Genomic DNA, 25,720 nt, shown 5'->3' with positions numbered 1-25,720 from the left:
TGTCTTAGGTTGGTGCCTGTCATTATCACCAACAGACCCTGGCTGACAGTGCCTCACCATTGGGAATTTAGTTCCAGCACTATGGGAAGGGAATATAACAAACTGTGGCCCAGCTGTTTAAGACTTTTGGCCAGGAGTGACACAGATTACTTCTGCTCATCTGGCATTGGCCAGAGCAAGTCACACTATCATGACTTGACTTCTACAGGACAGGGAAATGCAATACTACCATGTGCCTGGAAGGAGGAGAATTTGAATATTGATGGAAAGCCCTAATGACAACAACCACACACTCTAAGAACTCCTTTTCAGTTTCTTCTTCATGTCATTCCTTGCCTACCTTTAGGTTATCTGGCCTAGTTGTATCTTTTGTCCAACCCTACCTGGCCTTCCTCAGCCATGCTGGTCATTGACATTGATACATGGGGGAGGGACAACTTAGGGACTAAAGCATTGGGACAGTAATTATTCCATAAAATGCTGTGTAGACAAGCATTAACATGAAGTCAGGCCTCAGAGCCAGGTCTTACATGCCATTGGATCCAAGGGTTGATTGCCATTGGGCAGCAAGCCTGAGAAAAATTGGACCGCCCATAACTCTGGTTTTGATTTCACTTTAGTTTACTTTTAATGGGAATTTGAATCAGAGAGGAAGTTCTAAGAATATTGACTTTAGGCAGTTCCTTCCCTTAGTGCTATGGAGAGCAGTTATCAAGAGGGAAGAGGAATATGGAATGTGAAAGGTAGAAAGTATAGGTGATATTAATGCAGTATTATGGGCTGAAGTGAAACATATGGCCCATGATTTTAGAAGAAGGAATATATTTGCAAAGACAAAAGAATTAGTCGGGATAAGCCCATTGCTCTAACAATCCCCAAATCTTAGTGACTAAAGACAATGAATGTGGGAGTGGAGGGGCCTATGGAGAGGGAGGGCTTTTGCTCCATGCAGTCATTCAGGGACCCAGGCCCCTTTCACTGTAGTGGTCTTTCTTTCCTCTAGAGTCTCACAGTTCATCACTGGAGCCTCTGGTATGTGGTCCTTAGTTTAGGGAAAAGACAGCAAGGAGAGTTTTGCAGGACATTTTATAGGTCAGTCTTCTAAGGCATGTTTATCATTTCTTCCCACATTCAATTGACTGGAACTCATTCACATGGCTCCACCTAACTGCAGGCAAGACTGTGGAATGTAGTGTAGCTGGGTGCCAGGAGTGGAGGATGGAGATGGGTTTAATGAGCACACAACATTGTGTATTCCGCTGCATACTTGTCTTGAGCAAGGGTGATTTTTTGTAGAAAGGGTTCAATCTGACTGAGTCTTAACTGAAGTCTTCACCAACGTACTCTCAATATTGAAATGTTTGCCCCTTACAGAGCACTGTAGGCCTTGGTTGAATAGAAGACTAGTCCTGACCGCAGAGGCCTTAGATAAATGCAATTTCGCCAGTCCTTACATTTTACTTCATAATTCACATGGCCTCTGGACACATATGTAAGAGCACTTGCATTCTCATTGATACAGGTTTAGGATATGTATCCTGGGGTAGGAACGTGAAATAGATGACATTCAGTGGTATCGTGAGCAATGATCCTAGGAAATTCATTCTGAATCCTAAACTGGGCGTAAACCATTCTTAAAAAGTAAAAGGAAACCATTAAAATTGGAACTACATAACTAATCTTTGTTCCATTTTTGGCCTGGCTACCAGGGCATTCAAAGTCCTTTAACACACTCACATAGAATACATAGAATAATTATGTTAATCCTATTCATTGGTTTTTTTTTTTTTTTTTTTTTTGAAGGAGTCTCACTCTGTCACCCAGGCTGGGGTGCAGTGGCGCAATGTCGGCTCACTACAAGCTCCACCTCCTGGGTTCACACCATTCTCCTGCCTCAGCCTCCCAAGTAGCTGGGACTACAGGCGCCCGCCACCATGCCCAGCTAATTTTTTGTATTTTTAGGAGAGACGGGGTTTCACCGTGTTAGCCATAATGGTCTCGATCTCTTGACCTCGTGATCCACCCACCTCGGCCTCCCAAAGTGCTGGGATTACAGGCGTGGTATTTCTTATAGCTACTTCTCGGTTCAGGTGTGTTCTATTTTCAATTACTTCATGATATATGCTGTTTGTTGAGAATAGGAGAAAAAAATAAGGCATGGCTTCTTCTTCTTTTATTTAGTGCTCGGTTTGAAGACTGGCATTTGTGAAAAAGATTTTTCTGTGTCTATCATGACTTCCTGAGCAGTTGGTTTTATATGGTGTAGTTTTGGAGATGAACTTCAGCCGAAAGAGAGGCTGAACTCTAAGTTTGATGTGAGCCAAAGGAGTGCATCACCTCTTCAAGAACAGCTAGATCTTTGCTGTCTAATCTAAAGCTGTTCACCAGAATGGAGAAAGCACTTTTATGTTCCTTTTCTCCCTAGCTATATTTCAAACATTTAGGGATTAGATGATTTGTATCTATTATTTTTTCTAGTCCTGAGCTTCGCAAACACTTTGGGGCCAGATAATTCTTTGTCATATCGTCTATCCTGTGCATTGTGGGATGTTTAGCAGCTTCTCTGACCTCTACCCACTAGATGCCAGAGTACCCTTCTCAACTTGTGACAACCAAAAATGTCTCCAGACATTGCCAAATGTCCCCTGGGGAAAAGTTGGCCCCAGTTGAGAACTACTGTAGTTGTAAATTTTTTTTTTAATTGGGGGTAGATACCCTCACTTTCCCAGAATCCTGTTCTGTATTTGACATTTCTTGCAGAGATGGGAGTTGGAAACAAAGGTTATGGATGGCAGGGAGCTCAGTTCTAAGATTGCCTGCATTTATACCTCACTGGGGTGTGGACTCAGGCCATGTGGAACAAATATGACATGTGTTTGTCCAGTACGGGTAGTAAAAAGGCTTCTCAGTACTCATTAACCTTTGAGAAGGTGACTTGTTTCTACAGCATTATTGAAGGTTCTGAATAAGATGAACTCTTAGAATCTGAATCACTGGGAATCTTACTGAAGTGCAGATGATGTTTCAGTAGGTCTGGAGTGTGGGTGTGAGATTCTGCATTTCTAACTAGCTCTCAGGTGGTATTAATGCTGCTGGTTCCCATACCACACTTTGAGTAGAGGGTTGGTGGTCTCTGGAGAAGAGGAGCTGGCTATCTAGACACTGTTTTTAGGTTCTGCAGAGGGAATTGTTCTTTCCAAGATTATTCCATTGGCCTAGTAAATAGTGAAGTAATCTGCAGTTCTTAAACATTCCCTCCTTCTCCTCTCAAGAAGGTACAACCCACAGTGATAGTCTCCCTGCTCTGTCTTTCATTCTCTGCAGCCATTTAAGGCTAATATGAGGTAAGCTAGTCAAGTACTTCCTTTTGATTAGATACCTTATATTTTTTGGACCTTCTGTGTGTCCGTGTGTGAGAGAGAGAGTAGTTTCCTTTCCAGAGGAAATAGTGGGGATAACTTAGGAAAAGCCATTACAGTGTCAGAAATAGTTGGCTATTTTATCCTAGCTGGAGTTTCAGATAATGCAAAATCCATCTCTAGAGCAATATAGTATAGTTCCACTTCTGGGATCACTTCTGGTTGGCCACTTCCTAGCCTTTGTTTCCTCATCTATAATTGTAGATAATAGCAGTAATCACCTTAGAGGGTGGACATAGGGAGAAAAGAACTAATGAATATCAACCTGAAGCCCTGAGCACAGAGCCAGCTCAGTGTAAGCATGAGCCAGTAAATATTAGTTCCTAATCTTATTGGTGTGGTTATTGTCATTATTGGAACTGTGATCCTCAGACTCTTTTTGCCTCTAAGTTGTTTGCATATATTGTACTCCTATCAGTGACATCTTTCATCATGTGCAGTGATTCTCAATCAGGGATGAGGTGGTATGTGGAGTTTGAAACCACTCCCACCAGACACCATGGTCTCCTTGTTCCCCTTTTGAGGATTATTGGTCTAAAGCAATGACTGAATCTCATATTGTTTTTCCAGCCTTGGTAAGTCCAAAGATGATAATATACCTTATTTATTTGTTTGATCTCTGACCCCTATCATCACTTTTCACTCTAATCACTTTAATGTGAGCATCTGGCTGCCAAAAGAAGCCCAGTTTCAAACTGGAAATTTTTATTAATATTTGACATATTTTTACTTTTCACACCTTTCTTTCCTAAGGAATTGTCACCATCCCATGGCAATCAATGGTGGAGTTCTTTAGAATCCAGATTTCCTAACACCTCCCTTTCCTTTCTGTGTATTGTGTAGTCTTAACTAAATAACTCTCCCCACATCAGGAATTTTGGTCTGGGTTCTTAAAGAATTTCCTAGGAGAAGCAAAACGATACTTTGTCTTTTCCTCAGTAGTTCCATGACATGGCAGATGAGCTGCCTCCCTTGGTCGTCAGGAAGAGGTAGACTGGATTTTCCTAACAGCGTTCCCACTGCTTCAGCAGCCTGGAGCCTTGTGTGCCACCACTTTCCTTGCACCCTCTGCCAGTGGCCTCCAGGGACCACTTTCTGAAGCCAGCTGCTAACAGTTTTCCAAACAAAATAATATGTGCATTGGCGGATAACTTTTCTCAATTAATCTTCAAGTACCAAATGCCTCTTTTCTTCCTTTAGTGCCTAATGTGATAGCAATGGGCTCTTTCAGTCACCTCTTGACATATCCTGTCCCAGAGCTCATTATCTCTTTTCCAATCATCTCAGAATAGTTTTTCAAAAATGTAAATCTCATCAAATCATTTCACTACTTAAATAACTTCCCTGGCTTCTCATCATATACAGGAAAAATACCACCTCCTGGACTTGACTTCTTTGTGTCTTCAGGTGCCTGATGTCATTGGGCTGTTGTTGCAAGTGGTTCTGGTTATTAGCACTATACAGTATTTCACAGGGGAGCATTTTCTCTTGATTTATAGGGCTTTCTAATGAAAGAAAAGATAATGGAGATGCTATCAGCCATCTAGGAGAAACATGTTAGGTCTTAGCTGAGGGTTGAGTGTGACTGAAGTTGGGAGTGCGGTTCTGGATTCGGCAGATAATAGTGTCCATGAGATGGCGAATATCCAGATCCTCAAAATACCTAGGTTTTGATGTGCAGGGCAATGCTTTCCAAGGAGTGTTTCTGGGGCGTTCATAGTTGTTACCTAGGTGAAAAAAAGAGTCTGGTGGATAAGTAAAGTCAGAGAAAATGCTGAGTTGTCATTAAACAGGTTTCTTTACTATGGGACTTGTGAGATCCTTTTAACATATTGAAAGGGACACTGAATGTTGAATGTGGATCTTTTCCCAACTTTATTTAAGCACAGAATTTTGTTTTCACAGAGCATCTTGTGGACTAGTAGTGCTCTGCAGAGCAGATGGGAAATGCTGGTGTAGGCAATACAAAGGAATGCTTGACTGAACTCCCCACTGTCTCATCCAGATGCCTCGCATTGTTTCTGTAAATGCTGCTTGAGGGTAGTGACTAATTTGTCCATTTCAAAGGGTCATTGACCTTCAAAAAAAAGGTCTAGTTCTCAAAGGATTAGAACTAACCGAGTAATAGTAGAACTCATTCTTAATTTATTCAGGGAGAAGAGGAAGGCAGTGAGTGACAACATTACCACATAACCTGTTATTAACAATGAGGCATCGTGAAGAATCATTGATTTAACATTACACCTCCTGGTAATTAGAGGTTTTCAAAACCCATAGTACAGTAGCAAAGGAATAATACAAATCTATCAGATTCACCACGGAAGGGATTCTTTTTGTTGGGCTACATAATCCAAGTTCACATGAAGATTTGAGGTTGAGGAATTAGCCTCTGAAAACAGAGGGATTTGTGTTTTATCTTCCTCAATTATTAGACTGGATTTTAGTGGGCTTCTCTAGCCCTCATGTTTTGTGGCTCTAGGTAAAATGAAGAGACCTAAATTTGAATCTTTGCTTTGGCACTAAATAGCAGTGTCCCCTTGGCATCTCTGGGCCTCATTTCCATCTGTCAAAAGAGAAGGCCATTTCCAGTTTCCTCTTGGAGATGGAACCCTAGGAGGCTTATGCAATGAGATTGGAATGGTCCATGAGCTGAATAATGGAGCTGATGATAAAGCTGTTCAGTAAAGTGGAAGAAGAAATGTTGACGGGAAAGAACATAGAGGTTGCCTCTGAAGATTGGATTATGAGAAACTTCCACAAGTAAGTACTCTCAGCACACAGAAAGCTGAAAACAAGTGTGCATAACCTTAGAGCCACAGAATCTGGACAGAGTTGTTTGCAGAGATCTCATACTGCTGAAGTGAAATCCACAGCCCCCTGCTTTGTATGGCAATAGAGAGAGGGTTCTTCTTTTGGGTCATGAAATCCTGAGAATCTGATTGAACCCACAGACCCTTTTCCCAGAAGAAATCGATTCTGTAACTCACTTCTGAATCACTTTTGAAAATCATACTTATTTCTCTCCAGCTATCTGCCCTTAAATGAAGAATCACCTTGCCTCTAGATATGCATATTTATATGTTAATGAAATTAATACCAGACCCTCAAAATTAGCATGTATCACTATTTGAATATTTGTTCCTTCTTGCCATGCTCTGTTCTTTTTTTTTTTTTTTTTTTTTTTTTTTTTTTTGAGACAGAGTTTTGCTCTTGTTGCCCAGGCTGTGCGATCTACAGCACAGGCTGTGCAATCTACAGCACAGGCTGTGCAATCTACAGCACAGGCTGTGCACTGCAGCAGTGCAATCTCGGCTCAATGCAACCTCTGCCTCCTGAGCTCAACCAATGATCCTGCCTTAGCCTCCTGACTAGCTGGGATTACAGGCACCTGCCACCACACCAGGCTAATTTTTGTATTTTTAGTAGAGACAGGGTTTCACCGTGTTGGCCAGGCTGGTCTCAAACTCCTGACCTCAGGTAATCCACCCACCTTGGCCTCCCAAAGTGCTGGGATTACAGTCATGAGCTACTGCGCCCAGCCAGCATGCTGTGTTCTAATGCTAGAGCCAGCAGGAGATAGAGAAGTAGAAGGCATAGACCCTGTCTCCTTTGCACTTATTGATCACTTAAAAAGCGGCACACTTTATATTAGGTGCTAGATGGTAGGATACAGACAGGCAGACCATGAGAGTTGCTGCAGAAAATCAGAGTGTGTTTGATGGGCCCTGGGGGCTGGATATGAGTAAGCAAAGAGTAGTCTGTGGGGGCAGTTGGGGCTAGCATGAGTCAGGGCAAAATTGGCCAGTCAGAGGTAGAGCATTCTTTAGCCAAGTGGCACATCCTCAGGGGATACATCTTTGACATGAACTTCATGACCCTGGCTGGGCCATGCTGTGATGTGGGTCCGTACATGGAACTCCAGTCTTTGGGGTGTGCTTACTCACAAGCAGGTGACTGACACTGCAAGACTAGAGTTGCTACCTGTAAGGCAGCACATCACAAGCTGAAGGGACTTTTCTAACTTCTATGGGATGTAGTAGCTCTGGACACTGGACCATCAAAGCAGACAAAATTATACATCTCTTTTTGCCTTCAGATAGAATGCATTTGGTAAGCAGGAGATAATCATAATCAGTTGACTTTGTTGTATGTTGCTTCTTTACTCCCTGAATCTTTTTAAAAAACATAATCGTTTTTGTTCTTTATAATATATCCCTGTGAAAGAGAAGCAGGTGAAATGATTACCTCCGACACACACATACACATATCCAAACAGAAAGTTCTTTAGAAACTGAAGCCTAGAGATGCAAAGTGATAGCAGTTCCATCACACAGCAAACAAATAGTACAACTTAGCTAAAAATACATGGGCCCTCCCTCTGCCCCCCAAAAAAACCCCCAAATCTATGCCATTTGCAAGCACTCTTTGCTTCACAGAGACATGGCCCTTTCTTGCACACTCTCTCCTCAAGCCATCCTTCCTAGCCATCTATCTGACAAGACAGCATATTCAGGCAGGGTCAGCTACTGACTGACAGCAGCTGAAACATTGATGGAAGTGGGATGAAAAACAGCCTGCAGATGGGGTCCGGCTGAGGAGGGGGAGAGCTGGGATTAGACTAGGGTGTGAGCTTTCAGTGCCCTCTTCCACTCTCTTCTCGCCAGCTGGAGCAGCAGATGACTGTTTCCTCTCACTCGGCACCTTCTTGGTTGGGACAGAGTGTTGTGTCTGTCTGTTTAGCTGCAGAGTGATCTGTTGAATCTGCTACAAGAATTTCCTGGCCTGGGACCTCACTGGGGGTTGGGCCAAGGGTAGAAGTAGGGAGGCCACTAGTCTTGTTGAAGGTGTGGTCCCGCAGAGTCTCCTGGAAGCTTTCAAGCAGGAAAATCTTCCCCCCATCACCCCTCCTTTAGCTGAGCTGTCTGGCTGACCCACTCCATCTCCCAAAGTGGATACACCACGGCTGGGGACACTAGGCAAAATTATGACTTAAGATTGACTGGGACACTAGGCAAAATTATGACTTGAGATTGACTCCCTCTACCCATTTGTGATTCTCCCTTTCTTTTTAATTTACCTTTCTCTTCTTCACCTGCCTATCACCTACAAAGCACCTTCATTTTTTCCAGGCCTGCTCCACTCTGATACCCAGCCTTTGTGTTTGTATTGTATAATGTTTGGAGGTTAGTTTTTTTTTTTTTGATAACAGCTTTATTGAGGTATACATACACACTGAGGTTTACATACTGTAAAATTCACCCTTTTATGTTGTAAAGTTGGTTTTAGTATATTTACAAGATGTTGCATCCATCACCACTATCTAACTCCACAATATTTTTGTCATCTCTAAAAGAATCCCATACCTACTAGTAGTCACTCCCATTCTCCCCTCCCCCCAGCTCCTGGTATCCAGTGTTCTTTCTCTCTCTATGGATTTGCCTATTTTGGACATTTAATGTAAATGGAATTATACAGTATGTGGTGTTTTGTCACTGGCCTTTTTTTTCACTTGGCAGAATTTTTCAAGGTTCATCCATTATAACAATAATATTACATTTTATGGATATACCGTATTTTGTTCATCCATTCATCTACTGATGGACATTTGCGTTGTTTTCATCTTTTAACTATTGTGAATAATGCTGCTATAAACTTTCATATACACATATCTGTTTCAGTTCCTTCTTTCAATTTTTTTGTGTATATACCTGGGAGTGGAATTGGTGGTTCTTATTGGTAACTCTGTGCTCAGCTTTTTGAGAGACTGCTAGATTGTCTTCCAAAGCAGCTGTACTATTATTTTTTTTTTTACATTCTCACCAGCACTGTATAAGGGTTCCAATTTCTCCACCTACTTGCTAACCCTTGTTATTATTGTCTTTTTTATTATAGCCATCCTAGTGGATGTGAAATGGTATCTTATTGTAGGATTCCACCCAACAGCGCCTTTCTCTTTACTGGGGAATAGTTCCAGTCTTGTGCACTCATTACTGTGAAGATATTAAACCTCTGGGAAAGATAGGGCCCTTCTCTAACTAATGATTGAATCTGGGGGCATGTCAGGCATTCTGGCAGGGTGGAGAGGAAGAGAGTTTAGGGACATGATGAACTTGCCACCTTTGGAAGCTCTACCATCGCAGAAGCAATCTGCTCTATTGATTGCTTTCCCTTCCCACAAAGAGATCATCAAGTGCAGAAGTAATCAAGTGAAGTTTTCTTGAAAAGGCAAGATAAGAGCTGGGCAATGAAGGGTGGGAGGCCAAAGGATGTGTGAAGGGGGAAATGGAGAGGCTTCCTAAACTAAAAAAATATTAAATCCTTTCTGAAAAGCACCTTCAATAGTGACCTAAAACAAAGATGAAAGTCAAACCAATCAACAATTACTTTTGTTTAGCAATTCTGGAAAACATGTTGCAGGAGAGGACACTGGAAATGATGGTTAAAATACGGTGGGAGCCATGGCAGTTCAAGCCTGTAATCCTAGCACCTCAGGAGGCTGAGGCAAGAAGATCAGTTGATCCCAGGAGTTTGAGGCTGCAATGAGCCAGGATCACACCACTGCACTCCAGCCTGGGCAACAGAGTGAGACCCCAACTCTAAAAATAATAATAATAAAATAAAATACAATGGGAGTGTTGGCCAAGGAGTTCACTTTTTCTCTCTCTTCCATGCCCTTTAGGACTACTCATAATCACAAATACATTTGTGACCCTTCTGAGCATAAATCCACCTGTCTGGGGTGCTCAATAAGTCCAAAGTAGAGTCTATGTGTTTGGTAAATGTCTCCGGCTAGAAAGCAACTGCTTGGCTAAATCACACCTCACGGTCTTCCCACTGAGATGGGAAAATGGGGCAGATGGTGTTCGCCCAGGAGCTGGGGCATAAAAGGATTCTTAGTGGATGTGATGGCTCAGAAGTGAATCTCTAGTTACCACTTGGGATCTGACAATTTTTGAGAAGTTCTACAGGGCTGTGAAAGACTGCACAGGGGTGAAAACAAACCTTGTCATTACATTACAGGTGTTGAGAATTTCTAAAATTTACAGTATATAATACTGATTGAAAAGTAAATGTCACTGCTACTTTGGAGTTCAGTGGCAGGGTCTGCCAGTGTGGTAAGAGGGTGGCCACTGTAAGGGTTAAGTAGCCCCACATCTCTTTCCCTACCAGCCTGCTTTCTGCCCTCCAGAAACCCTATCATTTATAGCTAGTAGTAAAAGAACAACAATTGCATTTATTGGGCATTAATATGTTCCTGGTACCATGCTGAACAGATTATATGTCTTACCTTGTTTGGTCATCCCAACAACCTATGGGGTAGGTACCATTATCATCCCCATTTTATAGATGGAGAAACTGAGACTCAGAGATGCTAAGAATTTGCTCAGCTAATAAGCAATAATTAGCAATGGAGCTTTAATTTGAATCCAAATGGGACACTCTGAAGTAAGGCTTCTCCTCTCCCTAGGACAGGTCTTGGAAGCTGCATTTTCAGCAAGTTCCTTCATTCAGGTCTTAAGTTCTAGAAAGTTTCACACTCTTTACCCTGTGCTCTACAGCCTCATTATGAATAAAACATCAAAGGCCTATGTTACAATATAATTATCTAGAAAAGGATCCTGTTTTAAAACATTATCTACCATTTTCATTTCAGTATGAATTACTTAACGGGATTAGTATTAAGGCCTGCCAGCATGACCTCAATGTGATGGGCCACAGGAGAGTTAAGTTTTTATGGGGGAGGAGAGTTTGGGGAAAATCTAGAAATCGTTGGACTCTGCCCAAGGAAAGCAGATCTAGTTAAGTCGTCACATCAAGAGGCCCAGGGGAAAAAGAAGTGATGGCAGTTGAAGTGCTGAAAAAAAAAAGAAATCTAAAGGTAGGCATCGTTGATTCAACTGATGGACCCATTTGAAGCAGTACCTCTGATCTCAGGGAGCATCCCAAGGAAAATGTCATCTGAATCCACATAGCCTCAGAATATGAGCATTGTTACTTTTTGGAGGTGGGGGGAGGCTGCAGACACCTACTCTTCTTTGTTTTTGTTTTTGTTTTGAGATAGAGATTTGCTCTTGTTGCCCAGGCTGGAGTGCAGTGGCGCAACCTCAGCTCACGGCAACTTCCACCTCCCAGGTTCAAGCAATTCTTCTGCCTTAGCCTCCAGAGTAGCTGGGATAACAGGCTCCCGCCACCACACCTGGCTAATTTTTTGTAGAAACGGGGTTTCACCATGTTGACTAGGCTGGACTCAAACTCCGGACCTCAGGTGATCCACTGCCCTCGCCTCCCAAAGTGCTGGGATTAGAGGTGTGAGCCACCGTGCCCAGCCCACTGTTTTTGATACATTCATTCTGCAAGATGTGTTGCATCCTGGATGTATGCTCTTACTTTGCCTGACTGAGATGCAGCTAACTCCCAGCTGCTCCTCCCTCCATTACAGCAGTGCTCTGGTAGAAGGCCATGGGTAGTTTCTCACTAGCAACCTTATTTGTCTGTGTTCCTTCCATTTGGGCCAAGGACTAAAAGCCACCTCAGATTTAGACAATTACTTTGACACTGTTTAAGAAAGCAATGTAACAACCTCCACTTTACCCAGATGGAGGGGCTCAATGATGTCGGTGGAGAGAACCCATTATTGGAATAAGATTGGAAACACAAAGTCATAGCTAGGATCTCTCCCACTAGTAGGAATACAGCTGGGCTTCTGATGACCAGCTTTGTAGGATTGATTTTCTATGGTTGGAAGGGACCCAAAATGTTCACCTAGTCTAGTCTACGGCCTTCAAGTAGAAGTTTTTTCAAACGTAGTCTTCAAATTTAATGAGGAATACATTTATATCATTCAAGAATATGAATGCATATGTATATGTACATGTATATATGATTATATATCTAGGTATACATATAAAAGAATGCAATAGAATATCTTATTCACCCCTGTCCCACAATCACCCAATTCTTACCTTCTCCTTACAACATGTAGTTCCCCCCATAACTTTTAGTAGTTATATATCTTTCCAGATTTTTATGAAAATGTAAGCAAATATGAACATATATATTTTTAAAATATTTTTTCATTAACATAAAAGGTAGTCTTGTGCACATCATTTTACCCCTTGTTTTCATCATTTAATAATATCTTTCTGTATTAGTGCACAGAGAACTTATTATTTTATAGAACTACATAATATTTTGTTATAATAATGAGCCATCATTTATTTAACCGGATTTCTATCAATGGACATAGAAGTTGTTTCCATATTCAGCCATTACAAACAATGCTGCAATGAATAGTTTTTATATGTTTCACACATGTGCAAGTATATCTGTAGAATGAATTCTTAAAAATAGGATTGTTGGGTCAAATATGTATGTATTTTTAAATGAACAGATATTGCTAAATTGCCCTTCATTGTGTTTTAATCAATTCTTCACAGACTTACCAAGAGAGTGTTTTATTCAAACTTTTGGATTTTTCTAAATCTGATAAGAAAAATGGTATTTCATTGCAGTTTTAATTTATATTTCTCTAATGAATGAGGTTGATTTTTTCATGTCTAAGGGTCACTTGTAGTTCCATTTCCGTCAACTGTCTATTTATATCCTTTTTCCATTTTTACCATTGAGTTATGAATCTGTTTCTTGTCAATTTATAGAAGCTCTTTATGTATTAGGGACAAATAGGATTTTAATCCCCAAACAGCAAATACGTGAAGAGATTCTATTCCAGTGTTTTACAGTGTCTTACGGCAGCAAACTCTTTCTTCAAATGAAATTTTAAAAAAGCTAATAAAAACACATTCACTAATAAAGTAAAAGTTATTCTGTTGAAGTAGAAATGGGGAAGGGATTTTTTTTTCACATCCCTCAAGTACCTCTGAAGAATCCTAAAGCAGCACAGAACCTAGTTTGAAAATAATTTCCCTACATGCCTAGTTGGCCTGTGGTTTCAGTTTCTAATAACTCTTTCAGCAAGGAATATTTTTTAGTATCTAACCTGAATCCTTATTGATGCAGTTGATACTCCTCCCCACTTAACACTGGCAATTTGTGATTATTTGACCTCTCTTCCATTATGAACCTTTATGTGTTATTTAAATACATTATCATTTAACACCTTTTTGTGCCTTCCCCTCCAATGAAAGTAGGATTTTACTTGAAGTCAGGGGAATGTCCTATTTATCTTGGTAGCTTTAACGTAACATAATGCCAGGTATTGTCAATGTATAGTCAAGGATCTATTAGTGCCAGGTATAGTCAAAGACCTCCACAAGTGCTTGTTGAATGAATAAGAAAACAAGAGATAAATAGTGTTTTGACTCATGTCTCCATAGCACCTACCATACACATCAGTACAAAGCAAATGCCTTTCAATTAGTTATCATCCACGGAAATTGGGAAAATTCCTTCATATTCTTCAACTTTACTGCTTTCCTCTCTGTGACCTCTTTCTAGAGCAACATCATCTACCATTTATTGTGAATGTTATGTACCAGATACCTTTGGGCTTTTTAAAATTAATTATCGCTGAATCTCACAGCAATGTAAAGTAGAAGGCATACTCAAGCCTTCCTAAGATCACAGAACCAAGACATGCCAAAGCTGGTGTCTTAGTCTGTTTGAACTGGTATAACAAAACACCGCAAACTGAGTAGCTTATAAACAACAGAAATTTATTTCTCACAGTTCTGGAAGGTGGAAATCCAAGATCAAGGTACCATCAGATTTGTTCTCTGGTAAGGGCTTGGTTTCTGGTTCAGAGATGATGACTTCTCTCTGTGAGCCTATATAGTAGAAGGGGCAAACAAGCTCCCACAGGCCTCTTCTAATAAAAGCACTAATCTCATTCATGAGGATGTTGCCCTTATAACCTAATCACCTCCCAAAGGCCCCACCTCCTAAAAGCCATCACCTTGGGGGTTACGATTTCAACATATGAATTTCAGAGGCACATAAATATTCAGATCATAGCAGCTGGGACCCCAGAGACCAATGTTTGCAGACCCCAGAGACCAGGCTCAGTTATTTTCTCTTGCATCACTGTGAGATATGCACATAGAAACAGCATCCTATTCTAGCGGTTTCTTTCATGGCCTTTTTGTCATTCTCTCTTCCCATATATTTCTGAGACCTGGGGTAAAGCCCTTTAGATGATGTAGTTTTACTTTGTTGGATGTGTATGTCTCTCTGTGTGTCACGGGCAATTAAAGGGAATATAACCTCTTCTTTCTAGCCTTTACCTTCATTTCCATGTCCTTTCTCCACCCACCTCCCAATAGCCTGCAAATGTTCTAGGACTGTATCAGTAGAATGACAGAGAACCAAATAAATGCTAGAATCAGGCTCAGCCATCAGAACAAAAGTAGAAACCAAAGTAATGGCAGCAATGGCAAAAGAAAAGATGGCTTGGCATCAAGGAGATTAGCAACTGATCTCTGAAAGCTCTGGGGAGGTTTGTATTTATAACACTGGGAGCAGATTTGTCTCCTGACATACAAGCTGCTTTTCTGACTATCCAAGAACTGTCCTACTATGGAAATGATCATTTTATAGGGTGGGGATAGTGGGGAAGAGAGCAGTCAGCATGAGGACTTGGTTCCAGAGTGTGGGAAGAAGGGTAACACCAGGAGAGGAGGGAAGGTGTACGAAAAGAAGTGAAGTGGAACCACAGGTTTCTTGGTAAAATTTGCCAGTTGCTCTGAAGGGCAAAAAAAAAAAATGGCCTGTGGCGGTTATTCACACTGAGGTGTTAGTTAGTGACAAGGCGTAAGTGTACCCTCTCATAGAAGTCTTGGGATTACAAAATCTGATTGCAAAAGGCAGCCATTTAACCTAGAGGAATGGACTTCCAATAGTGACATTTTAAGCATCAGTGTGAGAAAAGGTGGTAAGAGACATTTGGGATAAGCGGGTATTTTCTGAGCATCCCAGAAATCATAGTTCTGCTTACGTATGAGATCATCCCTCACTTGGGGAGAAGAAACCTCCTCTTTCCCAACACATCTGTGGTAACGTGGCTTGGTGCTTGTCTGCTCACCCTACGATGGTTTTTTCTCCAGTCCTCCTCTTAGTGCTAGGTGGGAATTTAACTGGAAACAGAAGAGATAGGGGAGGTTAGAAGCCATGCAGCCTGGTCATTCCTATTGTAGCATTCCCTGAGGGGCCCTGTAGCCAGCTTTGCTTTGAACTGATTTTCTGCTAGTTTTCAGTCAGGAACACTGAATGTGTTCCAAGGATAGTTGGTTACTAGCCCAGCCACCTTGGAAAATCTGGGAGAGGAGAAGGTAAAGTATGAGGTGGCTTTTCTTCCTTCTGCAGTTAGGAAGCATGCTGTGTTGGCCCTCTAAAGATGCAAGGGGAGATTTGAGTCCATATCGCATTCCTAAAAATATTGAGGCTTAAAGAGGTAAAGTGCCTTGTACAAGATTGTGGGGAGTCGGTACCACTGAGTTGGGATTATGACCCAGTGATCCTGCTCTGAAGCTTTAACACCCATTCTGTGAAGAGCACAAATTTGAAGGCAGGAAAGCTATATTTCTGAGTTGGCTCTCTTATTAAACAGCTGTGTGACATGGGACAAATCTTTTGGAGTACTAGTAGCCTCATTTTCAGTAATTCGCCCCCCCACCCCCACATACACACCATTAAGGGTGTTGGAAGAATGAAATAAGAATGAGAAGATGTTAAGAATTTGATTGCATAAAACTAGCCTTAAGCATGACCATAATTGGTTTCTTTTTCTTTGATTCTACTGTGTCTTCCTCTCTTTCTCTTTCTCCCTATCTCCTGTTGAGTAGAATAATAGACTCCAATGCCAGGTTACTCAGAAGACTATTGCAAGGAAGATTCTCAAGATCATTCTTCCACTGGAAAATCTCACCCTGCAGTTGCCTTGCCATTGATCCCTTGGTAGAAGGCCCGGTTCAAAAATCAACCCACATTCTTTTGAGGCAAAATAATTCCAAACTTCTTTTTTGTTGTTGTTGTTTGTTTGGTATTCCAAACATCTGCCAGCTCCCATAAGAGCCATGGCAAATATTATTTTGTAGGTCACTGTAGTTTTCCTTCACCACAAAATGCTGAGATTTGGAATAATTAGAGCCCAGGGGGCAAATGGGCCTGCTTCTGTCCTTTCTCTGATGGGTTTCACTCATGTCTGCCAGCTGCAGCTGTCTGATTGTATACGCTTGTGGGCAGGGTCAGGGCCTCTTAGCCCAGACAGAGTCAATTAGTATGAGGTAAACTCTTTCTAGGAGCTAAGTCTGTCTTTATAAGGCAAAAGTAAGGAACTTTCTTTATATCCTGTAAAGGGTCATTAATAAGTAGTTAACACTCTAAGAGTGAATTACTCAGAAATTGATGTTACATCGACTTATATAGCAAAGTATAGAATTGAGTTAGTTACCCAAATCGCTGAAGCCGAAAGAAGTGCATTGTCTGTTTTCTGGGTATTTTAGGCCACAACATTAGGGACAGCATAGCCTTCATGTTCTAGTGGTTTGGGTTTTGGTTTTTAATTAAATGGTCCCTTGCGTATTATAGGTTTGAAGTGATTGGCACTCTTTTTGATAGTGGCTATAAGGGAAGGTTCTAGAATCAGTCAGACATCAAGTTATATCTTAGTGCTGCCATTTGCAAGTTGTGTCACCTTGGGCAAGTCAATTAATCTCTTAAGCCTTAGTTTCCTCATCTGCAAAATGGGCATAATCATAATGTCTACATCAGAACATTATTAGTAAGAGCCAATGAGATTATGTATGTAAAAGCACTCACTCCTGCCTGGCACATAGCTAGGGCTTGATAAATGGTATCTATTAGTGTATTATTATTATTATTATTATGGATGTTATTATTGTTAGCCTTATCATTTTCACTACATACTGAGAATAATTTCATTCTTTTTGTTGGTTTCTTTGTCTGTTTGTTTTTTGAGATGGAGTCTCGCTCTGTCGCCCAGGCTGGAGTGCAGTGGCGTGATCTTGGCTCACTGCAAGCTCCGCCTCCCGAGTTCATGCCATTCTCCTGCCTCAGTCTCCCGATTAGCTGGGACTACAGGCACTCGCCACCATGCCTGGCTAATTTTTTGTATTTTTTAGTAGAGACGGGGTTTCACTGTGTTACCCAGGATGGTCTCAGTCTCCTGACCTCGTGATCTACCCACCTTGGCCTCCCAAAGTGCTGGCATTACAGGCATGAGCCACCACGCCTGGCCCATTCTGGTTTTTTTCAAACAGTTGTATTGAGGTATAACTTACCCACCATAAAATAGACTCATATTCATTACAGTTTTGACTGATGGAAAGAAAGAATGGTTCAACTCTCTAAGCCCCTCCCTAATGAAACACAGCTCCCCTGATTTCTCTCCTTCCACTGTCTCATGGCAGGCACTTTCCAAGCTCTGGTTGTATCTTTTGTTGGTTTCCTTTTTTCACCACTCACTAGCTTCGTGACTTCAAATAATTCACATAACCTCAGCAATCCTATTTCTCTCAAATGAAAATGAAGGTAAGAATTTACCCTACTTGATTCACAGGGTTGTTATGAAGCTCCATTGTAATAATATATGTGAAATCTCTGTGTAAATGGTCTGCTGGGTTACTATAATTCAAAAATATGAGTTTCAATAATATTCAAATGTCATATTGTGTGCTTCAGACATTAGATGCCTTGAGAGGTCCAGATTGTGGCTGGAGTTATTTAGAGAATGCTTCGTGGAGGAAAGGGGGCATAAGCTGAACCTTCAGGATCAGATAGGACTTCAATGGGTGGAAAAGAGTCAGGGAGTGGGCAGTCTTGGTGGAGGGATTAAAAAAAAGCAAAACCACAGAGGCTGGAACAAACAGATAAGCACAAAAGTGATTTAAAATGTGGGCGGTGGCTGGGCGCCATGGCTCACGCCTGTAATCCCAGCACTTTGGGAGGATGGGGCAGGTGGATCAGCTGAGGTCAGGAGTTTGAGACCAGCCTGGTCAACATGGTGAAACCCCATCTCTACTAAAAAAAAAAAAAGAAAAAAAGTCAGGCGTGGTGGCAGGCGCCTGTAGTCCCAGCTACTTAGGAGGCTGAGACACGAGAATCGCTTGAACCCAGGAGGCAGAGGTTGCAGTGAGCAGAGCTCGTACCATACACTCCAGCCTGGGCAACAGAGTGAGACTCAGTCTCTAAATAAATAAATGTGGGAGGGAATAAAGTTACCAGGGCAGTTATAATAGATGGGTCACCTTCGAAGCAACCGGGGGAAAAGATTAAATGAGATAGCATGGACTCCTTCCTTTCAGGAAAGATAATATCTTATTCATCTAGGAATATTAGCTCCATCTAGGCAGGGACCTTGTTCATGTTCTCTGATCCCTCTCTAACACATATTACAATTCCTGGCGCATAGTAGGTACTCAGTAAATGGTCAACAAATAAAAGAATGGATGGATGGATGGATGGATGGATGGATGGATGGATGGATGGATGGATGGATGAATGGATAGATCATAATGTCAGCTGCTGTACTTGTCTGGCTGTTTTAATATTATTCAAAATCATTGGCCACTGGAGCAGGGACTGTCTTAAAACTCCCTCTGTGTAGTACAGCCCCGTCTGCTGTTGGGATTTATGAAATTCTTTTCAATGATGCCAATACTCAGTGTGGTTTTTCTCCACCCTGTTCTAGAAGACTCCTTACCCCCAGTGAACAATAAGGTGACCAGCAAGTCTTGCGAGTACAATGGGACAACTTACCAACATGGAGAGCTGTTCATGGCTGAAGGGCTCTTTCAGAATCGGCAACCCAATCAATGCACCCAGTGCAGCTGTTCGGTAAGACCCTACATCTTAACGTTCCTGCTAGGCCCTACTCAAATACAACAGCTTCCTCTGTACTTGTACTTTCATTTGTGCCTGCACTGTAAGGTGTTTGAATAAAACATGAGTTGCATTAAATCATAAGCCTCCTTGCCAATCCACACTCCCTGATCTTCACCCACCCTGAACAACTCTGTTGAAGGGCTCAGGCCCAATCATATCCCAGTCTTAAAGCTGTAGGACTGCTTAAATGGGCAAAGGTGAGCTGTCTGTGTTGATCGGCTCTCCTTTTCATAATAATTATACCACCAAAGCCTTCATCTGAAGGACTCACAATTATTTGAAGCTTTGGGAATGCTATGGGTGGAAAAGTCACTTTGACTATCTAGGGCCACTCACTCCAATTAACAAGAAAATGAGTTGTCTGTTAGTTCCCATATCTGAAGTATTTTACTAACCAGTTAATTCCTAGTGCCCTGCAATGAGAAAACTCTCTATAAATGCTTGGTCATGACTACCAGGACATTACTTGTCAGAAGACCTGCATTTACTTTACAAACAACGTATACTAATTATATCTTATCTAATATGCATTCCAGAGAATATAATAGATAGAACTAGAAAATGGAGTAAAATGAGTGTTTAAACTGAAGCAGGAAGGAATGAAGTTAGATGTAGTAACAACTTTTCTGCCTGCAAGTGGCATTAAGCACTGGATTGTCAAGGGAAGCTATAGAATCTCTTCCCTTTAGGACTTTTAATAAGAATATAGTATCTCAGCAGTTTAGGAGAATTTTCGTTGTGGCCTTGCTTGCTTTCCTAATGGGCTTCCAGGAATCATTCTAGTCCCAGAAGAATGTGCTTCTAAGAACTAAGAACAAGGTTTAAGGAATAACATTTGAAAGATAGAAATTAAAGAAATCAGGATTATTGCAAAGACAGATGTAACCAGCAAGTAAATTTTATCCTCTCCCTTGCTTTGTGCTAGACTGAGCTATGGCCATCAGATCATCTTGTATAGTTTTGTATTACCCCAGAGAACTTGTTCCTTTGGTTTGGAAGGGAGAGTATAGTGAATATTACAAATGGAAGCTATGAAATAAATCTTCATGCCTTTAAACCCCCAATCCAGCTGGGGGACCAAGGATACCATGAACAGAGAAGAAAGAAAGACTATAATTGGTGGTTCAGAGGCTCATGGCATCCCTGACAGACTACTTTGTACCACCTTAGACCATGATGCTCGACTAGGATTGCTAACTTTTCTGTGGCTTAGTCTCTGGCATGGAGGAATTGTAGGAGAAAAAAAATAATGCGTAATAAAATGTAGGAAGTACCGAGAACTGACGATGGGAGAGCTGGGGGAAGGACATGCCATGTTTTGAGTCCCTACTCTATCTCAGGTATTAAGCGAAGCCTTTACACTTATCCTAGATGCTTCTAATCTTAATTCTGTTTCTGCTTGGCAGGAGGGAAACGTGTATTGTGGTCTCAAGACTTGCCCCAAATTAACCTGTGCCTTCCCAGTCTCTGTTCCAGATTCCTGCTGCCGGGTATGCAGAGGTAGGTGTGTTATATCCCAAGACCACTGGGTGCTGCTATCCTGTGTAGTAGAATTTAGAAAGGAGGAAAATACCTGTCTAATGTCCTAAGGAAAGGTAATTTTTATGGTAGCCTTAGTTTTTAAAGGTGGTTTAATTAACAAAGGGAAAAACAAATAAAGCATTGATTTTAAAGGCCACAGCCTTTAAAAAAAAAAAAAACTACACTGGATGGAGTGCTGTGCTTCAGGGGAAGATGGGAGAGTCATCAAATGTGAAAGTGAATATGTTTATTTCTCCATCCTTAATCCCTTCTAGCTTGGCCCTTAAATTATTGTATCATAAAACACAGACTATTTTCATTCATAGCCTTAAAAGGAAGAATGGACCTTGCAAGGAATTGATGTGGCCATTTTGAAGACTATGCAGGGCAAATTTAGGTATACTTTTTAAACCCCATAATAAGATGGTGACAAACTCAATAAAAGCAAAACAGAAAGCATTTTCTCAAATTATATTCAAAATTGAATTGTCTTCTCACCAGTCTTTTTTTGTTTAGGTTTCATTATTTTTATAATGGCAGCAGTTTTTTCTCTAGGTTCCTGGGATCAAGTGTAATCCCCTTTAATTTCTCCTTTGTTACCTCTTCTCAGATTACCAAATCTTTCAGCAGTTATCTGTATCTCTCCCTTTTCCCACTTTCCCACTGGCAATATCCTAATTTTGTCCTCTTTCCTTCTATCCAGTCAGCATATTTTTTGACCATCTACTGTATGCTCAGCATTGTGCTAGAATTGGGGTGTTTATATTGATAAATACAGTAGATATATAGGGTGGTGCTAGACCATATGGCATCTTTATGTGAGTTACAGAAAGGATTCCCTTACATAAGATACTTTATTGCCATTTTTCAGAAAATCCCAGGGAATGCACCTTTGTAGCTGTGGCATCCTTTTGCAGCACACAACCTACACAACAATATATATAGCATACATAGCAGCCAAGATATGTTCTTTGCTCTTATGGAACTCACCAGAAAAGACAAATAATAAGCAAACGTGGAAATACAGACAATGTGAGTACTATGCAGAAAATAAACATAGGACTGAGATAAAAAATAAGTAGTTTATTTAAGTTGAGTTGTCAGGAAGGCCTCTCTGAGAAGGTGACATTTAAGCTGAGACCTGAAAGATAAAAAGAAGTCACCCATGCAGAGATCCCAAAGAAGAGCATTCTAAGTAGAGAGAAAAGAAAGTTCAAAGGCACCAGGCAGGGAAGAGCTTAGAGCATTCAAAGAGCCTAAGGACCAGTGTGGCTGAAATGTAGTGATTGTGGTTGAAACTGACATGGGATGAGGCTGAAGAGGTGACTAGGAGTTAGACCATGCAGGACTCTGAAGGCCATGGGAAGGATTTTGGATTTCCATTTTTAATACATTGGGAAGCTATTGGAAGTTTGTGAGAAAGAGTATGAAGTGATCCAATTAACATATTAAAAGATCTCAGTGGCTATTATGTCCAGACTAGACTGGAGGGAGGCAATAATGCAAGTGGAGAGACTAGCAAGATGGTTAGGGTAGTACTCTTTCCAGTGTGAGAAAAAGCGTGCTTGGACTGAGAACACAGTAGTGGTTCAGAGTGGAGCCTTTGGAGCCAAACTGCCTTGGTTCTAATCCCAGCCTTGCTACTTTGTAGTTGAATGGCCTTATTCAACCTTTCTACCAATCTTTAAAGTGAGGATAATGTTAGCTCCTACCTTCAAGATGTTTGTGAGATTTCAATGAGATAACATAAGAGAAGGACCTGGCACAGTGTCTTGTATATACTGAGGACCCAGTAATTAAAAGTGGACAAATTTGAAATACATTTGGAGCCTTGGTTCTCAACTATGGGTGCATATTGGAATTACCTTGGTAGATTTATACCAGATCAGGAGGAGGAGGATGTGATTCCAATACGCAGCTAAGGTTGTGAACCACTGAGTTAGAGGAAAAAATTTATAGGATTTGCTGGTGGGGGATGTGTAGGTGACTCCTATACATTACTGCCATTTTAATCTTCCAAAAAGCGATCCATCACCGTGTTACACCCCTGTTCAAAAATTTTTATGCCAACATGTATTTGGACTTACTATATGTCAGTTCCAGTTCTAACTAAGCATTTTACAGATATGAACTCACTTAATCTCATGACAACCCTATGTGAGGAGTACTATTGTTCTCCCTGTTTTATGGATGAGGAAACTGAGGCAGAGAGAGGTTAAGAATCTTATCCAAGGTCAGGTAGCTAGTGAGTTGAGGAGCTAAGATTTGAATCCTGGCAGCCTGGCTCCATATTTCAGGCTTTAACCACAGTGTTCTGCCACTGAAAGGGATGACTCCCTGTTGCCACTCAAATACACGTCAACCCCTGACTCTGACAGTGAAGGCCTTTCATGGTCTAACCTCAAGTTACCTTTATAGGTCAATATTCTTCCATTCATGCACCTCAGGGCCCACTGCATTGTTCCTGTGCTCTCTTATCTTTTTACCTTTGCTCGGTCCTCTTCCTGTCAATGTTTCTCACACTTTAGTGTGCTTCAGAATTGCTCAGAGAACTTGTTGAAGTTCAGATTCCTGGATCACACCTGCAGAGATTCTGATTTAGTGACCTTGGAGTGGGACCCAGGAATCTGCATTTAAACAGACCCCATCGTTCATTCTGATGCAGAATGGTGGTCTGTGGACTGTCACTTTGAGAAACCATTCCTGAGACCATGTAGATAACCTGGAACTATGGATTTTTTTAAAAAAATCTGAGTTTAGTGCACTTAAATTGAGCCCATTAAAATTCTGAAACCTGAGTGAACCAGTGGAAAAGCAACCAATTTCAGTTCCTGATTGGTTAAAGCATCGAAGTCCAACCATATGGCAACCAATTTGGGATGAATGAGTGGTGGCCATTTCATGATAAGGAACTGGGATGAAAAGGAGACAAAAGGGCTGTCTAAGTAACAACTGCACATGTACAGGTGGGATGGAGAAAATGTTTCCTCTTTCTGGAAAATTCTTTTTCTCCATCCCTGCCTGTGGAAATCCTGCTAGTCCTTCAAGACCTAGCACAAATGCAGCTTCCTCAGATTCTATTGCAGGCCGTCCTCAGGTCGCATTTTGATAAGTAGTAGTTGGAAGGCCTTTCTTTTCTGCCTTCCCACTTCCATCCCTAATTTCTCCACCCATAAATCCTGCTTATCCTTCAAAATCCAGCCTAATTGCCACTTCTTCCATGAAATGTTTTTAGATCCTGCAAACTAGAAGTAAACCTGTCTCTACTCTAGGACTCCTCAGCACTTAACCTGTGCTTCTTTGGGAGCATTTATCACCTTGTCAACTTCTGTTTTTTATTACTTGTGCCCATGTATTATCATCCCTATTAATTCATAAACTCTTTAAGACAGATACTCTTTTTCATTTCTCTTTATTTCTCCCTCTGTGCCAGGCAGAGTAGGTGCTCTTTAAATGAATGCACACTAGATTGGAATGATTACTAGAAATTTAGTCAGGATTTGAATTAGGTGCTACCAAAAAAGAATATGGTTGTTGTGCATTTTTCCCCCTGAATTACTGATTGACTGTGGTAGATGGTGTTGACTATGCATTGATTCCTCATCAATAGGAAATTGCTTGGTCTCATTCCTGATCTCCAAGTTGTTTTTTTCCCCCATACCACTTTAGGAAACTACAGTTAACATTGCTTTTTGGAAGGACTGACCTTGTTTGGACTACCAGTGTATGCTCATCCCTTTTAATATGCTATTATTTGCACCCTCATAAGTCAATATGGATTTAGTTACAGCCTAATTTGATTTATGCTTTGGTAAGGCCCTGGATCTTTCCATACATGTTTCTCACAATGTGTGTGTGTATATGTCTGTACTACAGTGTAGCTGTTACATTTCAGTCAAGAAAGATGGATATTTTGTTCCTCACCTCCTTTCTCGTCTTTGCCACAACTTAATTTCAGTGTGGCTCAAAAGAAAGAAAGTCCATACTGAGCAGAGGTGTACATGTGGTTGCTAATATAACCAGTTGGTCACTATAATCCAGCTGTTAGGTTGAGATTATTCCCTTTGGGGAAAAGGATATGTGAAATCTAAACTGGAAAACAATTGATAATAGAAAGGAAAGGCAACAGTGAAAAGACATGTCACTGCAACCTAGGGGCAATATGGTATAATGCAAAGGACAGAGGCTCTGAAGCCAGAAGGTCATAGATTTGACATTGCAGGGCTACCACCTACTAGTGCTGTTATCTTGGACAAACTATTTAACCACTCAAAACCTTGGTTTTCTCAGGTGTAAAAATGGAGATTATGCTTACTACGTATGAAATGGTTGTGTAGATTAACTGAGATGGCATAGAGTGCTAGGAGACGGCCTAATACAGAGTTATTGGTTTATAAGTAATAATTATTATATTTTATATAGTAATTACTATATTTATTACCCCCGAGTTAAGTAGCATTGCACCTTCTCCTCTATCTTTGATAGTTTTGCCTTTTTAAAATGTAATCTCCATAGACAGAACTTTAGTTCTAGTTCTTCTTGTGGTAACAGATCCTGGAACTAGCTATTTTCTGTACTGTTCTATCGTTACAATTTAAATTTCTTTTCTTTTTTATGTCCTCAGAAGCAACAGATAAAAGCTAGTTATTACTGGCCATGTATTGTCCCTTTATATACTTGATAATTCATTAAGTTCTTTCTTTGCAACCTCTCATCCAGCCTAAATGCATAATTTTCTTTCATCTTCCTTTATAAAGACTAAATCCTATGCTTTTATAAAAATTGCTGTTCTTTCATTGCCTCCAGTTTCTTTGCATCTTTCAGCTGTATGTAATGTGGTTGAAACTCCTTTGAAGTTCTAACTTTTGAAGCACCTAGTTATTTTTTCCCATGGAAATGACGTTTTTACAATAACGTATCTT

General features: G+C 40.9%; 1 protein-coding gene across 5 annotated transcripts in view; it reads left to right on the top strand.

Annotated features, from left to right (window-relative positions):
- CHRDL1 (chordin like 1) overlaps nt 1-25,720 on the top strand; it is a 125,802-nt gene that overhangs the window by 59,058 nt on the left and 41,024 nt on the right. For 3 of the 5 annotated variants that reach the window (XM_024241047.3, XM_024241043.3, XM_024241044.3), the window contains exons 5-6: nt 19,084-19,229; nt 20,684-20,777. In XM_024241047.3, the coding sequence (XP_024096815.1) occupies nt 19,084-19,229; nt 20,684-20,777 (240 nt within the window). The remainder of the gene's footprint in view (nt 1-19,083; nt 19,230-20,683; nt 20,778-25,720) is intronic. The other 2 variants (XM_054544968.2, XM_024241045.3) reach the window with 1 other exon arrangement.

The sequence above is a fragment of the Pongo abelii genome, chromosome X, assembly GCF_028885655.2.
Source record: "Pongo abelii isolate AG06213 chromosome X, NHGRI_mPonAbe1-v2.0_pri, whole genome shotgun sequence".
Lineage (NCBI taxonomy): Eukaryota > Metazoa > Chordata > Mammalia > Primates > Hominidae > Pongo > Pongo abelii.
The sequence above is the reverse complement of the archived record's forward strand: the minus strand, read 5'-3'. Positions and strand labels throughout refer to the sequence as shown.